The 20,458-nt window shown below is 59.0% G+C and overlaps 1 protein-coding gene across 1 annotated transcript in view; it reads left to right on the forward strand.

The window, feature by feature from the left end:
• Positions 1–20,458, forward strand: part of GREB1 (growth regulating estrogen receptor binding 1) — a 53,091-nt gene that overhangs the window by 13,404 nt on the left and 19,229 nt on the right. The window contains exons 4-19 of the mRNA XM_070428374.1: positions 2,108–2,290; positions 2,627–2,770; positions 2,966–3,100; positions 5,387–5,500; positions 5,941–6,084; positions 7,149–7,334; positions 10,523–10,876; positions 11,060–11,188; positions 11,939–12,067; positions 12,882–13,079; positions 13,770–13,950; positions 14,421–14,616; positions 15,416–15,552; positions 16,828–17,167; positions 18,269–18,384; positions 19,354–19,553. Coding sequence (XP_070284475.1) covers positions 2,108–2,290; positions 2,627–2,770; positions 2,966–3,100; positions 5,387–5,500; positions 5,941–6,084; positions 7,149–7,334; positions 10,523–10,876; positions 11,060–11,188; positions 11,939–12,067; positions 12,882–13,079; positions 13,770–13,950; positions 14,421–14,616; positions 15,416–15,552; positions 16,828–17,167; positions 18,269–18,384; positions 19,354–19,553 — 2,886 coding nt within the window. The remainder of the gene's footprint in view (positions 1–2,107; positions 2,291–2,626; positions 2,771–2,965; positions 3,101–5,386; positions 5,501–5,940; positions 6,085–7,148; positions 7,335–10,522; positions 10,877–11,059; positions 11,189–11,938; positions 12,068–12,881; positions 13,080–13,769; positions 13,951–14,420; positions 14,617–15,415; positions 15,553–16,827; positions 17,168–18,268; positions 18,385–19,353; positions 19,554–20,458) is intronic.

Below are 20,458 nucleotides of genomic sequence, written 5' to 3' on the forward strand. Positions count from 1 at the left end.
CCCGGAGAGAGCGAGCCACTGCCCCCATCTCTCTCAGCACTGTGAGGGCCTCAGGTGGGTCAGACGTGAGTCTCCTGACCCGATCCAGCTGAGCTCTGCTCTCTAATACAGCGGTGCCTGTCCAAGGCAGAGGAAGAAGAAATGACACTTGCTGAGCACCTACTATGTGCTGAACACATAGTGGGCACTGCCCTCCTCATGCTCTTCAGGATGGATTTTTGTGTGGACAGCCATAGCAGAATGGTTCAATCCTAACTCTCATACTGCCCTCCCCCTTCCCGCCATGGGTGAGTTACTTTCTCTCTGTGCTGGACTTCCTCATTTGTAAACCGGGGAACCCGAGAATCGTTTTATAGTGCTTCTGGAGGTTTAAGTGAGAACATTTATCATGTCAAGTGCTTGGCTCCGTGCGTGGCACCTGGTCAGTGTGCAGTAAATGTTTGCTGTTATCATCTTGTTTACAGACGAGAAACCCAACTCTCAGAGACGTTAACCTGCCCAAAGTCACAGGAGTAGGGAGTTAGGATTTGCACCCGGGTCCCTCTGACTCATGCTCCACAGCAGTGAAGGGGGAGAGGGCAGACGCGTTCTCTCCAGCAGAAGGGAGAGCCTGACTTGGTGGCTGCACACACAGGTGCCCGTTCAGGAACTGCCGGTTAAGCAGATGCCGCCACAGCTGCTCAACACAGCGACACCGGACCCGTGGGGTGATCTTGGAGTGCTGCCCTGTGTGGTCAAGAGCGATGCGTTGTGCTGGGCTCTGTCCCGTGGGCAGTGCACTGCAGGGCCGGTTTCTCTCGGCCTGGGGATCTGTGCCGGGCAGGAATTTGGGGATTCGGGTTCTGCGCATGCTTTCTGGGCCTGTCTTCTAAAGGTTATCGTAGACTCCCAGGTCCGAAGGGCGATTTCCAAAGAGAGGGCGTGCTGTATTCTTCCTCATGAAGACGTTTACTGCCTTTCAGATAATTCCTTTGAAAGATTAGAATGAGGGCACGTGTTCAGCTGGTGGTTTAAACCATGTCCCGTCTCCTGGGCCCGGTCGGTAAGCCGGCCTGCGGTCCTCTGGGTTGGCCCTCCCCGGCCCAGGGTCCTCTCTCAGAAGAGCAGCAGCTTCTCCCGACCAGAAAGCGCCTGCCAGAGCAGGGGGCCACCTCCCTAGACGCTTCCTGTACCAGGGAGACCGAGGCTTCCACTGTCATTTCGGAACCACAGAGAGGCGCGCGGTGGCCTGTGGTTCCACCCCTGCTTCCGAAACGGCCCACAGCCCACATTTCCCCTGGGACCAAGGCCTCCAGGCTGTGTCTGGACAGGAAGGCAGTGCTGGCCTCGGCACATGGCCCTTCACATCCTCTGTCTTGCGGCTCCGTTTCTCGTTTGTCCATCATTTCAACACTCGGGTCAGAGTCCCTTCCAGGGAGCGTGGGAGGTTTCTCAGGGCCTTCGTCCTCGATGGCAGCTGAGCTGTGTGTCTCAGGGTTCCCCCCTTGGAGATACAGGGCTCAATACACGTGTTCGACGATTACGTCAGAGTGTACGCAGAGAAATCATCCTGCGATCACTTGTAGTTACCTTGCTTCCAGAATCCTTCCTTCCTCCTGTGTTTACCAGTGATCTGACAGTTCTGACACAGGCCGAGCACTCATCTGTGCACCTACACTGACATACACAGACGCAACTCACACCCCCACGCGGTCACACTGTGACCCCGGGGGTAGTTATGGGGGAAAAGGCAGGGATCGCAGTAACTACAACACTAAGGAAGGCGTCGCAAGGCCCTCTGAGCAATATAAAGAGGCTGTCGGGTCTGGAGAGCAGGGAGGCGGCCCTGTGGGACGGGAGATGCCTGGAGGAGTGGGCGTTTGAGTGGAGTGTTGAGTGCTGGGCAGAGGGCACGCAGGTGGGGCTTAACGGAGGGAGAGCATGTGCCCGGAGGCAGGCGCGTGGGGGAGTGGGCAGGGGGAGGCCGTGGGAGTGGGACCAGCCCAAGATGACGGGGACCTTCGCCCCGTGGGACGCTCTGGTGGCTGGTCAGTTTCCGGGAACGGTGTGCGATGTGAGGAGGACTCTGCAGGGCAGTTGGGGAGGTTCACCGTGAGTCTCCCTCCAGGATTCTCTGGGAACTGTGTTGGCTGTGGCAAGAAAGGCTTCTGTTACTTCACGGAATTCTCCAACCACATCAACCTGAAGCTGACCACGCAGCCCAAGAAGCAGAAGCACTTGAAGTGTTACCTGGTCCGCAACGCACAGGGGGCGCTGACCCCCGGCCCCCTCATCTGCTGGAAAGGCTCCGGTGAGCGAGGGGCGGGGCGGGGCTGGGGCGGGGTGCCCTCTGGGCGGGCCACCGTGCCTGTCAGCAGGGCTTGGCAGAGAGGCAGCTCTGTAGCGGGCACGGTCGCGGGCGAGAGGTCGGTGTGTGGCATTAAAACGCCACTTGGCATGGCGCGCAGCCAGTGTACAGCGCCAGCCTAAATGTGTGGGCCGTTCACAGTAAATTTAAAAAATAGGTTTATGTTGACCAGAGAGAACTTGTGTCACGTTTCTCTGTCTCCCCCAAACGCCCACCCTCGTCCTCCCCTGATGGTCAGTGTCCCTCGGCTGGCGGTCACGGCCCCGTCTTGTCCCGTAGAGCTCCGAGGCCGGCAGACCCCCGCCGGCCCTGGCTCCAGCTCCCTCTTCCCGCCGCCGGACAGCTCCGGGCCCCCGGCTGCCTGCTCCAGCGAGCCCAGTCCTGGGACGAACCCCAGCGCCCCCGTGGGGGCACAGCCGGCAGGTGAGGCGACGGAGCGGCCCCCAAGGAGCCCCCGGCGGGGCTGCCTGGTGATGCGGCCAGCCCTTCAGGGTGCATCGGGGCTGCCGTGTTCCCTTTCTCTGCCACGCCTGTGCCGTTCACCTTGAACTTGGAATTGTTTTCAACACAGACTGCTCTCTCTCTCTCTCTCTCTCTCTCTCTCTCTCTCTCTCTCAGGCCCAGGCTCCGACCCCACCTCCCTGCCCGCAGCGGCGAGCCCGAGCCCCGCGGTTATCAACGGCAAGGACTCCCCGCAGCAGCAGCAGCTGGCGAAGGGCAAGCTGCCGGCTGGGCCCCGGCCCTCGGCACTAGGTAGCGGTGCCCCCTGGGGGCCTGCCCTTCTCTGGGTCAAGGCTTTGGGGGGATGAAGAACTGTCACCCAGAATGCCAAGTTATCCCCCCCCCCCCCCCCCCCCGCCCAAGACACTGGGTACCAGAGGGACAGCTGCTGGGGACATCAGTGGGGAGACTTCATGGGCTCCAGCCTGTTGGGTGTGAGGCCCAAAGGGCGGAACGTCTGCAGCTCCTCCGCCCGGAGCCCGAGCCCAGCCCTTTGTAGTTGGATGCAGGCCTTCTCGTTGTTCGGTTAATCCTCACCGGAGGGTATTGTCCCATTGATTTTTAGAGAGAGTGGGAGGGAGAGGAGAGACAGAGAGAGAGACATGGATTCGAGAGAGACACATTGGTTGGTTGCCTCCCACATGCACCCTGACAGGCTGGGGATCGAGCCTGCAAGTGAGGTACATGACCTTGACCGGAATCGAACCTGGGACCCTTCAGTCCTTGGGCCACTGAGCCAAACCGGCTTGACACTTGAGGACAGAGGTTGGGGCGTCGGCGCTGTGACCTCAACACAGGGAGACCGGTAGCTGCCTCAGAGGCTGCAGCGTGGAAGGAACCCCCTGTTTGAAAGCTCCTTGTAAACAGAGTAGATTATGTTTTCAACTCTTTATTCACTTTTTAAAAAATGTTTTCTTGATTTTTAGAGAGAGAGGCAGGGAGAAAGAGAGAGAGAGAGAATCACTGATTGGCTGCCTCCTGCACCCCATGCCCTGACCGGGAATGGAACCACGACCTCCTGGTTCATGGGTCAGCCTTCGGCTGCTGAGCCACAGCAGCTGGGCTCTTTGCTCACTTTTTAAAGATGACTACCTATCCGTCTAAGAAGGCGTGAGAGGGGCTTCGGATCCCTTTTCCGAGACTGTAAAGCCATCCGTCTCCAGCTGCCATCAGCTTGGGCGGCCGCATGTGAAGGAGGCGTTTTCTCGCTCTCGGAGATCTTTCGAGATGGGCGGGGCCCAGGCGCGGGCGGATTGCACAGGCCCCGCTGGTTCTGCCCGCTCCTCCTCAGGCCACGCGTAGAGGAACGGTGCTCTGAACAGTGGTTCATGTCCCCTAGAGATGCCTTAGACCAGTGGTTCTCATCCTGGGCTGCACATTAGAATCACCTGGGAATCTTTTTAAAATCCTGATTTCTGGGCCTCATCCTCCGGAAATTCTGTTTCTTTGTGATGGGGTGGGGCCACAACATTAGTAACAAAGAAACAGAATTTCCGGAGGATGAGGCCCGGAAATCAGGATTTAAAAAAGATGCCCAGGGGATTCTAATGTGCAGCCCAGGATGAGAACCACTGCCTTAGACTCACCAGGGAGCATAGCCGCGCACCTGGCCCCCTCCCCACCCAGGTGCTGGGGTCTGGTTTCCGTGGGATGGGGCTGCAACAGGCGTGGAGGATTCTAGAAGCTTCTCAGGTGAGTTTAACATGCAGTCGGGATTGAATGTGCAGCTCTACATGTAGGGGGCATTTTGCATCCGAAAATTCTTGATATTGTGAATAACCCACGGATGGAGCGTGAGTCACGGGCATGCCGTCTCCCAGTGTGGGCAGCAGTGGGCACCAGCCTCTGCTCCCCTTGATTTCTTTAGTCTGAAATTAGCTTTCAAGACTGGGCGGGGGAGAGGAGCCCGGTGGATCGGTACTGCCCCCAAGTGGTAGTGCAGCCGTTCCTCGTGTGAGAGGCTGTGAAGTGGGTCTGCGAGGCCACCATTGATTGGGCCCAGACTCTGTGCTTTACGTATATTCTTTTTTTAAAAAAAATATTTTTATTGATTTCAGAGAGGAAGGGAGAGGGAGAGGGAGAGAGATAGAAACATCAGTGATGAGAGAGAATCATTAATTGGTTGCCTCCTGCTTGATTGGGGATGGAGCCCGCAACCCGGGCCTGTGCCCTGACCGGGAATCGAACTGTGACCTCCTGGTTCCTAGGGCCACGCTCAACCACTGAGCCACCACGGCTGGGCCACACAGATTCTCTTTAGTCCTGATCAAAGCACCTTGCGGGGTAGGTTTTATCTCCCCTTTTAGAGGCGAAGGAGCTGAGGCTCCGGGTTAAAGGTCAGGCACCTGCACAGCTTTGGAGTGAAGCATCACAGTGACCGGCAGGAGGTGTCCTGAGGCCTAGTGATGCCAAGAGACCCCAAAACCCATTGCAAACTGTGATTTTAAGAAGTATGAGTGAGTGTTCTGTGAGTCAGGGGGCTGTTTTATTGAAGCTCCCCCTGGTGACAGCCTAACCCTCCCTCTGAATGTTCTCCAGGTATCTTCTCAAACTCCGGGCCCCCCAAAAAGCGCCACAAAGGGTGGTCTCCGGAGTCTCCCTCGGCTGCGGACGGCGGCTACCCCCAGGGAGGGGGGAACAGAGCTAAGTATGGTGAGTGACAGGAGCCTTGGCCCAAATCAAGGCTCGGGTACCGGCTGTTGGCGTGTGTGTGCCTGTGTTTTTGTGTGTTGGCCAGGATTTCTAGGGAGGCTGACTTTGGTACAGCTAAAGGCTCTCCTGCCGGGTGTTCGAGTCGCTTAACAAAGCCTAGGATCCCTGCCCGGCAGTGACTTCCCTGATCCCAAAGGAATTTGCAAAGGCGCTTGCCTGCCACCTGTCAGGGATAGTGGAGAGGAGATGGGGTCACTTGGTGGGAAAGGGTGGACCAAGTGACCTTAAAGGTGCTTTTGGCCTCAGAAATTTGGGATTCCAAGACTTGGGTGCGTCAGGGGGTGAGGGTCAGGTTGTAGCAGAGGTAGAGGCCGGCCTGACCTTGGCCTGCAGGGGTGGATGCCTTGTCTGTGTCTTCCTAATACTCGCTGTCTTTCCAGAGAGCGCGGGCGTGGCCTGCGTGCCCCCGGTCGGCTTGGTGGGACCAGCCTCCGTCACCTTTCCCGTCGTGGCCTCCGGGGAACCGGTGTCAGTCCCCGACAACTTGCTGAAAATATGCAAGGCCAAGCCGGTGATATTTAAAGGCAGGTGCAGCGTGCAGCACGCGGCGGGGGTGGGGCGGCTGGAGGGAGGCGCGAGGGACAGGTCACATCCGGGCCTCGCTGCGGGCTGACTCCCAGGTTGTCCTGCCGAGAGCACGCGGACACTCCGCCAGGCGCCAGCCGGGAGGGCGCGCCTCAGTGTCCACCACAGGCCAGCGCCCGGCTCCGCTCCAGGGGGTCCACTTGCTTGTTCACTTGTCCTTTCCTTCCTCCACTCCCGCCACCTCCCTGAGCTCCTGCCGGTGACGGGCTCGGTGCTGAGCGTCCGGTGGGAGGTGGACCCTCAGCCTCTGCTGATGTAAGGGACCAGGAGCCGGTCTGGGCGTGGTCCGTGGTTGCCCGAGGCCGCTGGTGTTTCTGACCGTGAAGTCCGACTTCGGTTGGGCAAGGATAGCCACGGTCACCGCGGGGAAGCATGAAACACTAGATTGCATCTCTGTTTTGTGTCTCTGGGCTAATGGGTGGCTGCTACGTGGAGGTCGGTTTGGGGTTCACCTTAAGAAACCCCTTTTTCTAATGAAGTGGGAGACCCTGGAATGTGAGGACTTGATGACGGCACCCACTGCTGGCATCAGTGAACACATGCATGCACATGCACACACACGTCCACACATACCCCACACACACATGCACATGTGCACAGTCGGGTCCTTCTGAAGTGCATTAACACTGCATTTGGTGTCATGCTTGCAGGAATAGAGGAGAGGGGGTGCCTGGAAAGTGGGAGGGGTATCTTACTGCTAGGAAATAAGAGCAGGCACTCCGTTCTTTCTCCTTAAAACGGAAGTGGACAGGGTATTCAGGAAGAAGCGGCACATGTGGGTTTGGAACGGGGCCCCGTTGGCCAACCAAAATGCAGGCCGGCATTGCATCGCCTGGCCGTGTTCTCTGCATGGCCGTGTGTGTCTGGTGGCCCTGGGGACACCTGGACAGGGAAATGGAGCAAGGCAGGCGCGGGGCGTGGTGGGGTGGGCAGGGCTGGGGGGCGGGGGGCCCAGGCTGTGCCCGAGGCCCGCTGACCGGCCGATGCTGCTCTCCCTGCACAGGCCACGGGAACTTCCCCTACCTCTGCGGGAACCTGAACGACGTGGTGGTGAGCCCGCTCCTGTACACGTGCTACCAGAACTCCCAGTCCATCTCCAGAGCCTACGAGCAGTACGGGGCCCCCGCCCTGCAGCCCATCTCGGAGGAGATGCAGCTGCTGCTCACGGTCTACTACCTGGTGCAGCTGGGTGAGTCCCGCCCGCCCGCCCGCGGGGACCTCTGAGGAGTGATCGCTACAGGGGGGCGCGCCCGCACCCGCATCGCTGACCTCACTGGCGCCCTCACTGGCTGGTGGAGGTGGAATCCAGGGAAGGTGCTGGCAGATGCTACAGGGACTGCAGCGGTCACGCCCTGAGGGGCTGGGAAGGGCTTAAAGTAGGTCAGAATCTATGGCGATAATTAAGAAAAGATTTACCTGCCAAGCCAGAGTTGAGTGGAGACTGATGATGACTGTGGGGTGTGGGCCCCCTTGATGGGCGGAGTCTGACCGGGGGACAAACGCCATATTGGAGCGGGTTAGAGAGGACTAGCGTGGCAGCGTGGACCCCAGCCCTAATCTTGCTGGGCAGAGGGGTGTGGGGGGAGTGGTTCTGGAAAGGGATGGGGCTCGGGAGATCCCACAGCTAATCCAATGAAACGTTGCCACAGCCCAGCGAGGGGGTGGCGGGACCCCCATTGTTTCAGATCCGGAATCTCTGCTGGAGGGGAGCTCAGGGCTCCGCAGCCGCGGCTGGGTGGGGACGGTGTTCTCAGCAGAAACGTGGTGTTCTTTCCTCCACTCACCCAGACATAAAACTTGGGCGTGTAAACCGGAAAATACCGGCAGGAAACCAGTGTCGAATGTAGTCAATCTCACTAGGCATCCAAGAGATGCGAGTGAACGAATCAAACAAGTAAGATTTTTCTCCATTAAATGATTGGCAACAGCTCGAGTGATGGCAGCTCTGGCGCTAAGGGGGCGGTGAAACCAGTGTTGCCCGGCGCCAGGACCTGGCGGTAAGCTGACGCAGTGCGACCCTCTACCAACAGCTTGGTGGCCTGCGGTAATTCCCTACGCTCACGTTTGAGAATTTAGGCCGAGGACGTCAGCTCTATAGCAGTGGTTCCCAACACGGGGCACACCACGTCCCACAGGGGGGCAATGTGATTTAAAAATATATATATATATTTATTGATTTCAGAGAGGAAGGGAGAAGGAGAGGGAGATGGAAACACCAATGATGAGAAAGAATCCTTGATTGGCTGCCTCCTGCACACCCCCTACTGGGGATCGAGCCTGTGCCCTTGACTGGAATCGAACCCGGGACCCTTCAGGCTGCAGACCGATGCTCTGTCCACCGAGACAAACCACGTAGGGTGGCAACTTGCTTTTTAAGGGGGGCAATTTGAGAATGAGTTACTAGGAGTGAAGTTTTTGCATATCTTATGGTTCTAGGGGCCTCATATACAGTATATAAATATAGTGACATATTTATGCATTTCAGTTCTCTATATGTTCTGAAAGTTTATTTGCTATTCTTTCATATCACTTCATATTATTATTTTTTTTTTTTTTTTTTGTTTTTTTTTTTTTTTTTTTTTTTTTTTTTTTTTTTTTTTTTTTTTTTTTGGAGAAGCATTTATTTGTAACGTAATGCTGCAGAAACACCGCAGGGAAAACACGCTTCCACACCGAATTCCCTCTACCGAGCCCGCAAGGCCTGGGGTCGGCCCACACCGCCCGCCTCCCCGCCCGGGACCGCGACCCTTCGGCCTGGGCAGCGGCCCCGAGGGCTTCCTACCGCTCAGGACGCTGCGGGGACGGAAAGCGGCTCCCGCCCGATCAGGGTCGCGGACAGGCCCGCCACCGCAGCTAGCTGCCGCCCCACTGCCCTCAGTCCGCCGCTCCCCCGCTTCCCATATTATTATTTTTTAAACAATTTTCTAGTGATTTTTTCCTCAGTACTTCCACTGTCCTTTCGTTCTTCTATTTTTCTCTTTCATGGATGCCATGTTCTTTGGAATCTTGTTTAGACCAAGTTCATGGCCTTTTAGGCTTCCTCCCCGTGAACAGGAGTCACGTTTTGAATAATAAGAATTAGGTGTCACAGGGGGGCATCTGGATGTTAGAGATGCTCAGGTGGGCGTGGCCAGAAAAAGGCTGGGAACCACTGCTCTCTGCAGACAGGTGCACGCTGCAGACTTATCTGTGAAGGCGATTCTCTGGGGGCAATGACAGGATGGACGGTCGAGGAGGTGCTAAGTAGGTGCAGGCGCCCCCTGTCATGGAACAGCATCTGCCCACTGTCACCTGCCCACTGTCACCTGCCCACTGTCACCTGCCCACTGTCACCTGCCTGTGCTGAGCCAGCACAGCTAGGTTCGGTGAGCCTGAGAGGAGGTGGTAAAGGATGGAGAAAGGACAGACAAGAGAAGAAAGCTGGGTCTGGGTGGGAGCTGTCCTCTCCGATGGAGAGCTAGCGACAGCGCCATGGCCTGCAAGCCATGTCTTTATTTTATAGCCAGATTCCACGAGGAAAGTGAGGGGGGAGGGGGGGGGCGTCAAGATGTTTACAAAGTTCTCATGAGTTTCAAATCTACTCAGTTACATGCACCTGATCAAGCTTTGTTTACTTGCTGCACCTCCCACAGCCTGTATCACTCAGCTACCTGGGACCACAGGTTCGGACCATCAGGTCAAGCTTACAACAATAGCCTTTGGCTATAATTGTGCTGGGACTTGCACGTGGCTTTGCCACGAGAGGACCGTGCCCTCTCATTAGTATGAGGCTTGAACCTGTCCAAACGCTGTAGCCGCTCTCCACACCTGCCCACTGTCACCTGCCCACTGTCACCTGCCCACTGTCAGTGCTCTTTATGAAGATGGTGAACAGCATGGACGTGACTGAGGTGGGATGGGAGGGAAAGGGGACTGGCTCTGAGGTTGTCTGCCCACAGCCCTTGCAGCTATTGAAACCTGCCCATGGAGGGAACATACTGAGAAATAGACAGAAATAGCTGTGGTTCTGTTAGGATGGTGAGGTCATGGATGCTTTCCTCTCCTTCCTGTTTCCAGCTGTCTGCAATACGATGCAACACAAATAATTCAGATTATGTTTTTTTTTAAATGGGCTTCGGCACATTTCCCCAGGATTACCCCTTGTGTTTGTATGAAACCTCCACGTGGGGCGCGAGGGGCGGGTGCTGAGGCCTCCATGTGGGGCACGTGGGGCAGGTGCTGAGGCCTCCACCTGGGGCGCGTGGCGGTGGCGGGGGCCAGGTGCTGAAGCCTCCACGTGGGGTGAGGGGGCGGGCGCTGAGGCCTCCACGTGGGGCGTGTGGGATCGAGGGCTGAAGCCTGTTCCGCCCGCCCCTTCTGCCCGCCCCGTGTTGCCAGCTGCGGACCAGGTGCCCCTGATGGAGGACCTGGAGCAGATCTTCCTGCGCTCCTGGCGCGAGTCGCACCTGACGGAGATCCGGCAGTACCAGCCGGCGCCGCAGCCCTGCCCGCCCGTACCCGGCCCCGGCCCCGCGGCGCCCGTCACCTCGGCGCAGCTGCCCTGGCTGGCCGGCCTGGCCGCCAGCTCCTGCAACGACAGCGTGCACATCATCGAGTGCACCTACTCCCTGGCCGAGGGCCTCTCCGAGATGTTCCGGCTGCTGGTCGAGGGCAAGCTGGCCAAGACCAACTACGTGGTGATCATCTGCGCCTGCCGGAGCGCCGCCATCGACTCCTGCATCGCTGTCACCGGTGAGGCCCTCCCGCCCTCTGTGCCGCTCCGGCCGCAGCGGCTGGGCAGGAACACGGGCTCTTAGCCGGGCGGGCTTGGTGCGGGGCTTGGGAGACGAGGGATAGAGACACAGGCCCAGACCCGCCACGGGGCCCTCCGTGCTGACGCGAAGCAGAGGGGCCACGAGAGCTGCTGTTTTCCAGGGAAATACCAGGCCCGGGTGCTGTCCGAGAGCCTCCTCACCCCCGCGGAGTACCAGGAGGAAGTCAGCTACGAGCTGGTCACGGGGAAGGTGGACTCCCTGGGGGCCTTCTTCAGCACCCTCTGTCCAGGTGGGCTTGTGGGGAGGCAGGTGCAAGGCATGAGCGGACCAGACAGATCAAACAAAGACACGGGGGTCCTCGGGGAGCCCGCCCCTCCTGACCTGCCGGGGCGTCCCTTGATCCAGACGTGAGGGCAGGGCCTCTGGCTTGTGCATCAACACTTCTGGCCTCGGCTGGCATGGCTCCTGGCGTGGTCCCCTCGGCTGGCATGGTGGCTGGCACGGCTCCTGGCGTGGTCCCGGCCGGCATCTTCCTCGCTAGCTGTGGGTCCTCCTGGGCATTGTTGTTTCTGTCTTTTTGGGGCACAGGAGGGCCTTGAGCCTGTAGCTCTCTGCCTGTCTCTGCACCGCTCCTACCCGCCCCCCCTGCCCCCCCCCCCCCCCCATTGCTTGCAGCCTCTCACGGGAGCTGGGCGTCCTCTGTGCCACACGCCGCGGGGTCTGTGCCGTGCGTGCCCTGCTCAGTCCTTTGCCCGGCTGCTCCCCCTCAGGACGCACCCAGAGTCCCAGAATCCTTCACGGGCCCCTCCTCCAGGACGGGCTTGGCCCTTTCCCTCTGTCCCTCCGTCGTCGCCTTCTGCCCCGGCAGCTACGTGTTCCTGCGTAATTTCCCTTCCAGGTTGGACGCGGCGGGACCCTCCTGTCTTCCTTCTCCGCTCCCCTAGGCCCAGGGCGGCGCCTGGGCACCACCGGTGTCCCTGGGTGTTGGCTAAGTGTCCCGAGATGGAAAACCCATGTCTGTTCCTTCTGTTTTGTGCAGAGGGCGACATTGACATTTTGCTGGACAAATTTCATCAGGAAAATCAAGTCCGCGTTTCTTCCTCGCCCACTGCCGCCTCCATCACCAAACCCATGTCCCTGGATGTCGGCGGGGCTCTGGCGTGCACAAGTGAGTGTGGAGGGGGAGCTGGCGGCCAGGGCCCCCCCTTCTCCCCCCCCCATCCCCCAGGCTACAAGGAAGCAATGTTAGAAACACACCCAGAGGGCTGGGCTTCTCCTTAGCACCCAAGGAGCCCTAATGTCTACCTTTAATTTCAATCTCTAGTGATGGAGGCCGTTACCCTGAAATGTGCGTCCCCTGGCTTGTCCTGAGACGGCGCATTTTTCTGTGTTGAGCCTCATCTTATCCGTGATTGTTAAAATAGTTATTCTTGCCCTAGCCGACTTGGCTCAGTGGTTAGAGCGTCAGCCTGCGGACTGAAGGGCCCCAGGTTTGATTCCCGGTCAGGGCACACGCCTGGGTTGCGGGCTCGAACCCCAGTGTGGGGCGTGCAGGAGGCAGCTGATCCATGATTCTCTCTCATCATGGATGTTTCTATCTCTCTCTCCCTGTCCCTTCCTCTCTGAAATCAATAAAAATATATTTAAAAAATATTTATTCTGACTATGTTCCTGAGGAGCCAACATCCTTTCTTCCTGCAAACTTGCAGCCTTTTCCCAAGTCCAAACTCCGCGCCAGCTTCCCCAGGTGCTGTCCCTGCCCCTCGGGGAGAGTAGATCCCGGCCTGTGTGCTCGGACGAGTAAACGGGGCAGGCGTGTGAGGCGCCCCTGGCGGTGAATAGCCCCGAGCAGGCACACGCTGGTGTGGGTGCTGCCCGGCCCTGTGACCTGCCCTCTGGACGGGCGCACTGTTCCCTGGCAGCGGTCCCGGGCCGTGGCCGTCGGCTCCCGGGCCCCTCACCTTTCCGGGCTCCGGTTCCAGGTTCCGGGCGGAAGCCGCAGCGCATCCGGCCCTTCCAGCTGGCCGTGGCGCAGAAGCTGCTCTCGCACGTGTGCTCCATCGCGGATTCCAGCACCCAGAACCTGGACCTGGGGTCCTTCGAGAAGGTGGACTTTCTGATCTGCATCCCGCCCTCGGAAGTGACCTACCAGCAGACCCTGTTCCACGTCTGGCACTCGGGTACGGGGCCCCTCGGGCGAGCTGGGGTGTCTGCGTGGGGACGCTGCGACCTGCGTGAGTTCGGGTTGGATTTGAACACTGGTCTTTGCTGCTGAAGCGGACGGGGCAGGAAGTATCGCCCCATTTTGTAGGCCATGAAACTGAGGCTGAGAGAGAAGGACTCGCCCGAGAGTTTATGCTCGGTTAAAGGGAGAAGCGTGACAGGGTTTCACTCTGTCCCACGCAGGCCCGTGACCTACGTGCTGCTGTCCTGCCTGAATGTGCTTTCCCTGTGCTTTCGAGGGGACGGGATATGAAACAGGGAGAATCACTGTGGTGGCCCCAGGGCCCGGGACAGTCGGGCCGGAGCTGGTTTTGCTGGGGGTGGGCCTGGCCTTCCCCTCCCTCCTGCTACCGTGACTGGTGCCTGGAGCCGCTGCATCAAGAAGCAGCTCTGCCGGGCCCTGGGCGGGCTGCTGGGCACACTGGGCTGTCCGCCGCTGTCTCTGGGCCCCGCCCTGCACAGGCGGTTTCACCACAGGCATTCGTGGGGGAGCCTGCGCCCTGCCCCCCATGTCTCGGGCACCCCTGTGGCCTCGGGGCCGAGCACAGGGCCAGCCGTGCAGGCGGCGCCCACGGCTGTCTGCTGAGTGAGTGAAGCCTGGGCCGGAGTTGGTGACCCGCTTCCTGGCGTGTGTGCACCATGCGCAGGGGTTCTGCTGGAGCTCGGCTTGGACAAGGAGCAGGTGACCAGGCAGAGGGTGGAGCAGCACGTCCTGAAGCTGGATGCCGAGGCGCAGGCACGGTTCCAGGTCTTTCTGCAGAACTCCTTCCAGAACCCGCACACGCTCTTCGTCCTCGTCCACGACCACGCCCACTGGGACCTCGTGAGGTTAGGGGGGCTCTGGGCGGGCACGTGCCTCCTCTGAGGTGACGTGTGTGGCTGACACTTGGGACGGTGGGCACGGCCTCCCAGAGGTGAGCGCTGCGGGGCTTGGCATCCGTAGGCAGAGGCATGGATGTCGCAGAACCTGAGAGCTGGACGCTATCCCAGGGGCATGCAGTGCAGCCTCCGAAAGGGGCCGTTCTGGAAACTGAGGCTGGAGAGGGGAGCATCCGCTCGGCGTCGAGGGGCTGGGGGCGGCGGGAGGTGCTCATGGCAGAGCCGGCCTGGAACGAAGGCCCTTGCACTACAGTCATTTAATTAAAGTACTTATTTCCTGGTCATAGCGGAGCCAGGCGCTTCGATGGTCGGCAGCGTTGGGGGGCTAGTTATAAATGTACCCAACTGCTCCATCCTGGTCCAATGATGGGTCAGCATCAGCCATTCCACCCACTGCCCCGTCTCCTTGCCTCCCTCAGCAGCGCCGTCCATAACCTCTACTCCCCGAGCGACCCGTCGGTGGGGCTGGTGGACAGACTGCTCAACTGCAGGGAGGTGAAGGAGGCCCCCAACATCGTGACCCTGCATGTGACTTCCTTCCCGTACGCGCTGCAGACGCAGCACACCCTCATCAGCCCCTACAACGAGATCCACTGGCCCGCCTCCTACAGCACCGTGAGTGCGGCTGCGGCCCGGGGCGCGGGGACCTGGGGGTGGGAGGACGTCTCTTCAGTAAAGATCTCGATTAACTAGGCTGCCTGGGGGTCACCTGGATCCCAGCTCCTTGAATTTTTTTAAAAAAATATGTCTTAATTGATATCAGAGAGGAGGAGAGAGGGAAACATGAATGAGAGAGAAACATCTATTAGCTGCCTCCTGCATGCCCCCTGCTGGGGATCGAGCCCACACCCCGGGCCTGTGCCCTGACTGGGAATTGAACTGTGACCTCCTGGTTCATGGGTCAATGCTCCACCAGGCTGGGCTACTTTGTCGTTTTAACAACCTCCCAGCGTGGCTAGGCTCTGAAGTTCGAGAAGCTCTGATGTTAGTTTGGGAGGAGTTCTATGCCAGTGTGAGTAAAACTGGTTAGATAAGTACATTTTTCCTGTTGATTTTAATAGCAGTGGAAAGCAAGAGAGTTGATTTCACTGTTCCTAAAACCAGTTTAAATTGTGGGAAAGAAGCAGTTTTAACCACAAGAGTTGTGTGTTACACAGTAGGGCTGGGTTCCTTCTTGACACGCACGCTGGGGTCGAATGAGTAGAAAGTCCCGAGCGATGGGGCCGCTCCGTCCTTCAGGTGGGAGTGCCCTGGGCTCGGTGTGCAGGGGAAGGAAATCAATAAAATCTCACCGGGGGCTGCTGAGCGAGCCCCGTGGAGACCCCGGTGCCCGCCCAGCGGTCTGTGCTCCCAGCCGCGACCCCTCCGTCTTCCACGTGCGATGTCTGTGTGACGATGCTCCTCTCGGTTCCAGGGCGTGGACTTGTATCCTGAGGACAGGAAGTACTTCGGGCTGTCCGAGTTCATCGAGTCGACCCTTTCGGGGCACAGCCTGCCCTTGCTCCGATACGACAGCTCCTTCGAGGCCATGGTCACCGCCCTGGGGAAAAGGTACCGTGTCCACGCTCCTCAGCCGCCCGGCCGGCAAGGGCAGGGGGAGGCGGGAGCAGCCAGGGCATTCCAGGAGGGGCCGCCTCCCGCCCTCCCGGTGACCCAGTGCCTCCCGCAAAGGGCCCTGGGTTACGTCTTGTCCTGCGTTTGGGGCCAGTGGTGTCTCTGTCTCTCTAAGGAGGAAGGAGGAGGAAGAGGAGAGCGGTGGGCAGGGAGGCCATCAGCGAGCTGCCCGCCCTGTGGGCGCGTGGGGTGGCGTGGCCACGGCAAGGAGCCTGACTTTGTGGGTCGGGAAGTTTATCTTTGCTCCGTCAGGGGCTCAGTCGGCTAAGTGGACTCCTACGCGCATCCATGTAAACTGCGTGTCCGTCTCTTTGCTCCTGCTGAGACCCGGGGACCAGGGGTTCCGGGGTGTGTTTCGTTGTGGGGGGAGGGCTCACCTCCTCTGTGTGGAGACACACGTGGTAACCGTGGCGTCTGAAGCAGAACTGGGATTCCTGGTCTGACGGGATATGTTCTGATTTGTGTGTGTGTGTGTGGTTTATTCTTTATTTTTTTAGAGAGAGAGAGGGATAGAAAGATGGAAATATCAATGAGAAAGAAACATTGATTGGCTGCCTCCCGCCCCTCGCCCCCCACACACACACACTGGGGATCGAGCCTGCAACCTGGGCAGGTGCCCTGACTGGGAATCGAACCGGGGACCTCTCGGTTCATGGGTCGATGCTCCACCACTGAGCCACACCAGCCGGGCGTGTGTTCCGTTTTGTAATTCGCTCTCCAACTGATCCTATGTCGTTGCATCTCTGTGAACTGTGGACTTGCTGTACTTGAAGGGAATGATGTGCTTTCAGGACGATCCCCCAAATCTGGGGCCCATAGGAGCTGTGCTTACACACTGATTGATGGCTGGTGGTTCTCCCACTTCCAGTGGGAACCTGGGGCACATGAGCTAACTGAGGAGACTGTAAAGTCGCTGATGCGAGACTAGTAGGCATTTGTTTTATTCCTTCACTGAACCGGTGTTTACTGAGCAGAGAAACACCAGCAGCGGCAAACCTGTCGTGTTTCCAGCTGGACACGCAGAACAGCTCATGATTTCACCCCGAAGCAAGGCTGCTGGTTCAGGCTCCGGCAGCCGGCCTCATGGGGACGCTGGCGTTGCGGATGGCTCGGGGGCTAGTGTGTCATGGGAAGGCGTCCGGCCCGGCGCCACCTGGCCGCCCTGCGTGGCTGTGGCGGCTGCGGGCGGCTCACGCGGGCGGGTCTCTGCAGGTTCCCGCGCCTGCACAGCGCTGTGATCCGCACCTTCGTCCTGGTGCAGCACTACGCGGCGGCCATGATGGCCGTGCGCGGCCTCTCGCAGATGAAGAACTACACGTCGGTGGAGACGCTGGAGATCACCCAGAACCTCATCAACGCGCCCCAGCAGTGCCCCTGCGGCCACGGGCTCATGGTGCTGCTGCGCGTGCCCTGCTCGCCGCTGGCGGCCGTGGCCTACGAGCGCCTGGCGCACGTGCGGGCGCGGCTGGCGCTGGAGCAGCGCTTCGAGATCATCCTGGGCAGCCCCAGCTCGGGCCTCACCGTCGGGAAGCACTTCGTGAAGCAGCTCAAGGTGGCGCTACGTCGGGGACGAGGGGCGAGGACGCTGGGAGCGCGGGTGGGGCCTGGTGTCCGAGGGGCGGGAGGCCAGGTGGGGACCAGCCCCTTAACATGAGCCCATCGGGCCTCTCTGCACTGCCTCCCCGCCAGCGCCCTCCCTGCCTGCATCCTTCAGTCCAGAGGCCACCCCCTCCCTGCTCCCCCAAAACACAGTCTTGCTGCTTTAAGCTTCCAAACCGTGGCCGGCTCTTCTTTCTTCCTGGACAGCACTTCTCCTTTGCTTAGCTAGTGTCTGTCGCCTGTGGGACTCAGCATCTTTTCCGCCCTCCCTCCATACCTGGGGCATCCCTCCATACCTGGGGCCCTCCCCACATACCTGGGGCATCCCCCCCTCTATACCTGGGACTGGTTTGGTGTTCCCTGTCTGTCATCTGGCTCTTCCCCCAGGCCAGTGGTCGGCAAACTCATTAGTCAACGGAGCCAAATATCAACAGTACAACGATTGAAATTTCTTTTGAGAGCCAAATGTTTTAAACTTAAACTATTTAGGTAGGTACATTGTTATTAACTTAATTAGGGTATTCCTAAGGCTTAGGAAGAGCCACACTCAAGGGGCCAAAGAGCCGCATGTGGCTCGCGAGCCGCAGTTTGCCGACCACTGCCCCAGGCGATGGAGGGCAGGAACCACCCCCAAAGGCCGCAGTCTCCCAACCCTAGCACAGTGTCGGGCCTATCGTAGCTTCTCACTAAACCCACAGGTGATGGAAGTGGCAGAACAAGCGTTAGGAAGAACATGGGGACAGTAGCGAGCAGGGCCTATGAGGGAGAGGCCAGCCCCGCAGCTGAGAAACAGTAATGACAGTAGACACACAGGGTTTGTGCCACCCACGGACTCGGAACAGGTGTTTCCCAGCCAGCGTGCGTGCCAGGCAGCGTGCCGTGGTGGGAACGCGGTGGAGGAGCAGGTGACCTACTGTGCAGGACAAGGAACTTTCCTTCCTATCAGAGGACACAATGCAAGGGCTTTACATCCACAGGAGGCCATTGGGGTGCCCTTAGGGCTGGGCAGCGGGGGTCAGGGTCTCAGGTTCCCTTTCTTCTGAATGGTCTGCAGATGTGGCAGAACATTGAGGATGCCGAGTGGAGGCCTCAGACTTACCTGGAGTTGGAGGGCCTGCCTTGCATCCTCATCTTCAGCGGGATGGACCCGCACGGGGAGTCCTTACCCAGGTGAGTGGGGAGCCCTGCCATGTGTCTGGGACCTGGGACACTCTGCCTAGTTCCCTGACAGACACCATTTGTGCCTGTGGGGGCAGGGCGGGGGCGCTGGGTGGGGCCATGCCGCTGGAGATCGGGTTTAATGCCTCTTGGTTTCTCCCCATGGCAGGGGGAGGGCGGCCGCTGTCTGTTAGGGATGGCCGGCCCATTGAGGGCAGTATGGGCTCATCTCGGGGGCCGGGGTTACCTTTCCCACTGTGTCTAGGCTGGAGGATAGCGGGTTCCTCCTGGTTTAGGAGGGGTCTTGGGACAGGGGAGGAGCCGTTCTTCCGGCCCCCAGGGCTGGCTGACTCACAGGCTGTGGTGCCCGGCCGTCACAGCCAAGCAGATGGCAGCCCCAAGCCCACTGGGCATCTCCCGGGTCTCACACAGACGGGCAGATGCTCGGGGCAGAGGGCACCTCCTTCAGGAAGCAGTTGCTGGAATGGGGGTGACAGGCTGGCTGGCTTTTCCCCCCCAAATATATGTTTATTGATTTCAGAGAGGAAGGGAGAGGAAGAGAGAGAGAGAAACATCAATGATGAGAGAGAATCATTGATCAGCTGCCTCCTGCACGCCCCCTACTGGGGATCGAACCCACAACTCGGGCATTTGCCCTTGATCAGAATCGAACCCGGGACCCGTCAGTCCTCAGGCCAATGCTCTATCCACTGAGCCAAACCGGCCAGGGCCAGGTTGGCTTTTAAAGACGAACTTCACACCCACAGGCAGGGCGGGTGGTCATGCTCGGGGCCTTTGCACATCTTTGCTTGCGTAACAACAATAGGAGCTGCAGCCCGGGCCAGTCCACAGCAGGTGCCCCCGACACTTGCAGCTGCACCGCCGCATGACGGGACCTGTGCTGGCCCCGGGGAAGGTGGGCGCTGGTCCCGTGTGCCCATTCCCTTCGAGGCCCTGCACGGACCCCTGTGTCGCCTCCAGGTCTCTGAGGTACTGTGACCTGCGCCTGATCAACTCCTCCTGCTTGGTGCGCACGGCGCTGGAGCAGGAGCTGGGCCTGGCCGCGTACTTCGTGAGCAGCGAGGGGCCCCTGGAGAAGGGCCCGCGGAGCGAGGGCTTGGAGAGCGACGCGGAGAAGCCGAGCAGCACAGACAACGAGGATGAGGAGCTGGTGACGGAAGGTCGGCCTCTGCGTCTACCCTTGGGGGCGGCCTGCGCTGGTCTAGACAGCTGCCCCCCTTCCACGTGGCTCTGGGGCCAGTCTGCTGGCCAGCAGCCCTGGGGGAGGGCTACCTAGAGAAGGAAATGAATTCAGAGTTTGCTTCCCCCCCTTTTTTGGTGTTGTAAGAAAATAGAAGTCCAAATAGGTTCTTCCTAGCTCTAGAATTTTTTTTTTTTTTAAGAAGTTCACGCCCTGGCCAGTTTGGCTCAGTGGATAGAGCATCGGCCTGCGGACCAAAGAGTCCCTGGTTTGATTCTGGTCAAGGGCACATGCCTGGGTTGCATGCTTGATCCCCACTAGGGGGCATGCAGGAGGCGGCCGATCCATGATTCTCTCTCATCGATGTTTCTATCTCTGTCCCTCCCTCTCCCTTCCTCTCTGAAATCAATAAAAATATATTTTTAAAAAAGTTTACTCCTTAAAAAAATATATATTTCAGAGAGAAAGGGAGAGGGAGAGGTAGAAACATCAATGATGAGAATCATGGATCGGCTGCCTCCTGCACGCCCCCCACTGGGGATCGAGTCTGCAATCCGGGCATGTGCCCTGACTGGGAATTGAACCGTGACCTCCTGGTTCATAGGTTGATGCTCAATCCCTGAGCCACACTGGCCTGGCTTGGCCCTAGCCCTAGCTCTAAAGTTCTTAATGAATAGGAAGAAGCATTGAGGTTTCTTAGGGTCCAAGTTCATGCTCTGTCTGAATTGCTGCCTGGGATAAGTTTCACTGGTTATTTTCTCTGCGAGCCAACCGGACGGCATGTGCCCGTGACTGAGGTTTACGAACACAGGCCGGTGTCCTGGGCGGACGTGAACATCCGACCCAGCATTTAAGAGGACACACAGTCAGAGCAGGGCATGGCTG

Source organism: Myotis yumanensis, unplaced genomic scaffold (genome assembly GCF_028538775.1).
Source record: "Myotis yumanensis isolate MYYU_CA2020_CCGP unplaced genomic scaffold, mMyoYum1.0.hap1 SCAF_11, whole genome shotgun sequence".
Classification (NCBI taxonomy): domain Eukaryota; kingdom Metazoa; phylum Chordata; class Mammalia; order Chiroptera; family Vespertilionidae; genus Myotis; species Myotis yumanensis.